The sequence below is a fragment of the Austrofundulus limnaeus genome, unplaced genomic scaffold (genome assembly GCF_001266775.1).
Source record: "Austrofundulus limnaeus strain Quisiro unplaced genomic scaffold, Austrofundulus_limnaeus-1.0 Scaffold44, whole genome shotgun sequence".
NCBI lineage: Eukaryota > Metazoa > Chordata > Actinopteri > Cyprinodontiformes > Rivulidae > Austrofundulus > Austrofundulus limnaeus.
The window spans coordinates 1481754-1487652 of record NW_013952446.1 but is presented as its reverse complement, the minus strand read 5'-3'; the positions used below and the strand labels follow the sequence as shown (position 1 = coordinate 1487652).

Here is a 5899-nt window from a genome sequence, read left to right as displayed (position 1 = left end):
GATAGATAGATAGATAGATAGATAGATAGATAGATAGATAGATAGATAGATAGATAGATAGATAGATAGATAGATAGATAGATTGATTGATTGCGTTGTCCAAAAGTTAATCAGTTGTAGATGGACACCCAATGATTATTCTTTGAAAGTCTCATCACAACGCATCTTGTGGACCAGGTGATATTTTGCTAACAGAGAGAGAGAGTTGACTCGAAATAGTTAGTGGTACAACTTTAAACAAAGATCTGTGCAATTTGCTCAAAATATCTGAAGATGATTAGTTAGAGCTACTACCACACCAAATGTGGGGTAAATATCCATGTTTTGCTAACAGAAAATGTTTTGCTAACAGGCAATAAAACTGGTTGAAGCTGGCAGTGTAGAAAACACAGAAGCAATGACATCAAATAAAATATCAGAGGCAGAAACATGCCTGTTTTTTATGCACCTGGAAATAAACCTCTAGCCTGCTTGATGAAAGAGTTTTTTGTTCAACCTTCAAATTTTTATGTCCACATCAAAGCTTTGAAAACCCAGTTATTGTTGGCAGCTGTGCCTGAGTCCCGCACTGTGAGTCATCGTGTCGACCCCTTCAGTTTCTACAGCAACCTTAAAAACAAAAAAATAATAAAATAGAAATTCTCGCTGCCTTTTTCTGTTTTTAAGGGGTCAAATGTCAAGTTTTTGCCATGTTTGTGGTCGTGGTGCTGGTAATCCAGCGGCTGTTCAGATGCATGTTGTTGTGAAAAATGAGAACGTGTTACGATCAGATGGCAGAGAAATCTGAGAAATGAGAAAAAAGGTTAGTGACTTCATACTACAGAGGTTAAAGCTCAGCTCAGATCCTGTTTCAGCTAAGCCTATTGGAGTCTAAACACCCCAAATCAAAATATCATTTCCAGAATATTTTATTTCTGTTTGGAGGTTTTACTGACAAATCTTCTATTGACGTGTTTTAAAATTTAAAACTAGGTGATATTTCAGTTTTAGGTGTCTGATTTCGTCACCATCTGCTCTTTTTATCTCCTGCTTGTTGTTGCTCCGACTGAACTGCAAAAAGAAAACATGAATGAAGCTTAGAAGACTGTTCTGTCACTGCAAACTAGTTAATGATTGTTTTTTTAATTGACAGTTTCAAGACAATCTTATCTTTCAAGATACTAAATGCAGTCGGTGCTAATTATCTTCTAAATTTATCTTTAAAGAGATAAATAATTTGATTTCAGCTTAAATAAAACTGATTATTTCAATGTAATTATATTGTCAATAGGAGCATTATTTTTTTTATTCCAAACAAGTAACCTTGTGCTAAAACATCATTTACCTGCTGACAAAGGCAAGGTAGCAATAATGTTTTTGCCTGTGTCTGTCTAAATATGTCAAGAACCATAAAAGTAATTCTATTGATTAAAATAAAGCCAAAAAAGAAACAGCTATATTCGCAGATACTGTTTTTTTAATAAACACAAAAATGTTGTATGTTGGCTGTACGAATTTGATCTTTTCCTATTTTTGTTTCCACAAGGAGTTAACTTGCAGTAAACCAACCAGAAACACAGCAATCCATTACCCTGACAGTCTTTATTATCATTTTCTCTTTTTCTCCATGACGTCCTCTTTTCTAAGAACAACGACACAGTCTCCAACCCCTCCCAGCTGCAAACACAATGACGTTCCTTTTTTTTCCCCTCCTCTCTGTGGTTTTCTCTTAATGGCGAATGTTGCCAAATCAATCCCAAAGCTCCAATGGGAAAAATCCATATGAGTTCTAGCTAAAGAAGTTTGTGCTACTAATTATGTTCTGAAAGAGTCACCCATTAGGTGACTACATATCTAAATGGAGGTTTCAGTCATGGATTTTTGAACGAACCATTAGGTTAAAATCCAAATGGAAATGTTCCTCTGATAATTGGTGTGAAGGCAAGAAAAAGTAAGCCTTTTAATTCAGGTTTATCTACAGAGAAAACCTTTTAGTGTTGATGATTAGGGCCATTATCGATAGTTAAGCTGCTGGTGTCAAACCCATTTCATCCTCTGCTTAGCACAGACCGACGCTAGCTCGGCTCCAGCGTACATCAGCATCAGTCTTAAAGCAGGAGAAACCTCTTTGATTGGATCTTCAAAAGCGTAATTTAGGTTTCTTTGGTTGTGACCGAGGGTGGAAAATGCAGAAGGGTTCCTTTCAGAACGTTGCTGTAATTAGACTGCGATTCTTTTCCTACACCAGAGTCGGAGATTCACGCAGTTTGTACCCACTCAGGGTCAGTACGGTAAGTCTGAATGTCCAGATTTTAAAAGCAACAATTTGAAAAAAAAAGAGGGGGGGATAAATAGATGAACGCATGCTGCTCCAAATGTTCTGAACTGGTGTGAGGTCTGAAATGCAGGCAGGTCAGTTCAGCACCCAGACTCTTCAACAACAAAGCCCTGCTGTTGTAATGGATACAGTTTGTTGTTTAGTGTTGTCTTGCTGAAATATGCAAAACCTTTCCTTAGAAAGACCTGTAGATACTTTTTGGCTTTGCTGGTGTCCTAGCAAAAGTGTAAGCTGCTCATGCTATAGGCAATAGTGCACCCCTACACCAACAGAGAGGCAGGTTATTTAATTGTGCACTGATAACACACTGGATGGGGATTCCAAAAAGAATTTCAAAATTCACTTTGTCTGAACACAGAACTGTTTTTCCGATTTTTCTCAGTTTATTTTAAATGAGCTTTGGCTCAGAGAAGATGGTGGCGTTTCTGAAGGGTGCTCACCTGCACGATAGAGCTTTGACCTGCTTTTGTGGGACTGTATTTACAGACAATGATTTATGAAAATGCTTAAAGTTTTGTTACCCAATGATAACGTTCTTGGAATTGGGGTTAACAATTTTCGTCGCTCATGTTTTATTAATTAATTAATTTATTTATTTATTTATTATTTTTATGCTTGCAGTCCAGTAAACTATCCCAGAGTGCAAACAAGTGATCCGTGTGTTCTTGTGTCTGTGCTGGTCAAACAGGTTAGGAAAAGAAGAAATGACAGCCTGATTCAAGAGGTCCGTCAGCCCAGCCCGTCTGCTGAAATGCCCCGTCCTGGGTCTTTCTCCATACCGATCGTGTTGCCCCTGACCTCAGAGCTTGGGAGTCCGAGCCCAGAGGTGATGGACACGACACCTCGACAAGACGCTTCACAGTCCACCTCCGCCTCGCGTGACGTCGACGTCAGCGGCTCAGAGGGCCTCGGCAGGTCAGTTAATGAGGTGCACGTAGATTACAGCGTGGGTTCTTTTACAGTTACAGGTACATTTTATCTCGGGAGCTTATGAATCAGTCAGTGATCATCAGAAGACAAAAGCAGAGTTCTGTCACTGCGGCCTTTTCCACACATGCTCTGCGGTTCTGAAATGTTCTGGAGACGGTTTGGGCGGGTGGCACGTGCCAATACACACATTACCAGATTCAGATTTTTTTGTCACACATCTCCCTCGTCAGATATCCAGTGTGAGAACGTAGCAGCGAATCTGCACTCAGTGTGAGCAACAATGCTAGTAGGAGCGCCTCTCAGTTTTTTTCCGCTGACCTGTTTTCTGTTGTTCTTTGTTTTTGTCCTCCCTGCTAACGTCTGTGGACACAGTTGTTCACGTGGTAATTACCTGAACCACAAAAACACTCACCAGGAGGTTTTTAACTTGTCTGAAGGAAACATGGGATTATGATAAGAGTCTTGCTTGCAACATGACGGGCCTCCTGGTGTCTCTAGGCAGACGCGCCGCACTCCTCGTCACTCTCATCTAAAGCTGTGAAAATGCATCTTCAGCAGGAAATCTCCCAGTGTGAAGTGCTCGTATAAACGTGTAAAAAAGAAAAAAGAAAAACAGACCAGACTTCTGAAGATTTCTGTAGCTATTGTGCTCATTCCAAAACTTCCCTTCCTGTTTTTTACATTAAAAGTTGAGTTTTTGCTTTTTTTTTTGAGAACATCTCTTTTTAAAGCGAGCTATACTGTGGGCTCTATCTCTGGTAAATAGGTTACGACCATCCTTTTCACAGTTGAGGGGGGGTGGGGGGGTGGAGGTGAAGAATCTCGAGTGTCTGACACCAATTAGAAACTTGTAGCCTGAACCCTCTGCCTGTGTGTGTCCAGCATGCAGACCAGCCTATTATAAGAATTTGAAACGTGAACCTGATGGTTTTAAGTGTCCTCGGCCCTGGAATAGCAGCGCTGCAGCTGTTTTTGTTGTTGGGTCGACTCCATGCTTTTACTGGGGGCAGTAAATTTGCACCACTCCTCACAACGCACCTGCAGATCAGCACAATTACAACATTTCTTTCACAGCGGTGGTTGTTTTTCATGCAGGTTAAGTGTAAAGGTTTCTACACGTTAAAAGAAATGGTGATTAGTTTGTTTATGGAGAATTATTAAATAACAACAATAACTTTATTTGTATAGCACATTTTAAAACAAATGTTATAAAGTGCTTTACATTAAAAACTATTTAAACATCATAAAAGACAAGATAAAACACAAAATTATACTAAATCAATAAAAAATAAGATCAAAATTATGAAAATATTTAAAAAATACTTAAACGAAGTTCAAATATTAAAAGCTTTATTATAAAAATAAATCTTAAGTGAAGATCTAGTCTGTCTAATATTTAGCGGAAGAGTGTTCCGCAAAGCTGGAGCCCTGACCATAAAACTAAAATGAGGAATAAAGTTATGTCAGTTTATTTCTGAAAAACATAGATGTATTAGTAATGTCTCTGAACTTTTTATGTAAATAGAAACCAAGCATTACTTCAAGCATTACTTGAGTGACATTAAAGCAATAGTTTGGATTATTTTGGTAAACTATAACTAGTTTGTGGGGGGAGTGGTGGCACAAAGGTTAGAGAAGGAGAGCCTGTGATCTGGAGACCCAGACTGGACCATAAAATTTGAGTGAGAAGCGTGAAGCACCCACATCAGCCCCCTCTCCAGAGAATGAATTTACCCTAACAGAGTGAACATTATTATTTTTATAGGAAATGTTATGAACATTTATTATCTTACCTGTTTTAGTTGCTTTTTTTTTTACTCTGATCTGATTTGATGATGTAACAGGTTGTTCCAGCTGCCTCATTTAATGCTAAAGAACTACAACAACAAACAGGCGAGCTGCAGGTTGTTATGTGAGAACAGGAAGATGCATCTCTGGAGCTGGAAAGATTTGAAGTAAAAATGTAACGGAAAAAAAGGCATGAAAAGGAAATAAGGCACAAAGACGTCCAGCCGTGCAATGACACCATTTAAGTTGCCCAACAATTTATCGGGGATGTCAGTGAGCTTTAGTGCAACATTAATCAGAGTTTAGAAGCATGTCAGCACCAGATCTACTCACACATTACATAAAAGCTTAGAGTGACACACGTATGTACACATGCTGTGAGCATACACAGCTGCTCTGCTGTCAGGAATCTGGGAGTTATTTTCAATAGTGCCTATAATTTGGACAAACAGTATCCCAATTAAAACTTATTGCCAAGGTGAAGTCATGTTTCCACACTAAATACCTTCATGCTCTTATTACCTCTCAGTTGATCATAAAGTAATTAATTAATATTTTTAACCAATAATTATTTTGTTCTCGTGAGAAAAATCAGGATTAGAATTTGCCTTTTGAGATTATGGGGTTAATTATGTGTTAACCCGTTCCATTTTACTTGAAGAGATGCTGTCTGTGTATGAAGTGGTGAATGCAATCCTACCAGAGGTGTTGAAGCTTTCCTCACCATGTCATAACCCCAGTAAATCTTCAGCTGGATTCCTCTCAGACGTTTTTTTTTTTTTTTTTTTTTTTTTTTTTGCTTCCAAATCGGATTGGGTGGCCGATCTGCACACAGTGTGAAATCAGAACTGCTAACATGCGTCA

The 5899-nt window shown here is 38.7% G+C and overlaps 1 protein-coding gene across 1 annotated transcript in view; it reads left to right on the top strand.

The window, feature by feature from the left end:
* Positions 1–5899, top strand: part of fam13a (family with sequence similarity 13 member A) — a gene marked incomplete in the record, with an annotated part of 58550 nt that overhangs the window by 12722 nt on the left and 39929 nt on the right. The window contains 1 exon segment of the mRNA XM_014007789.1: positions 3006–3232. Within this exon segment, the coding sequence (XP_013863243.1) occupies positions 3006–3232 (227 nt within the window).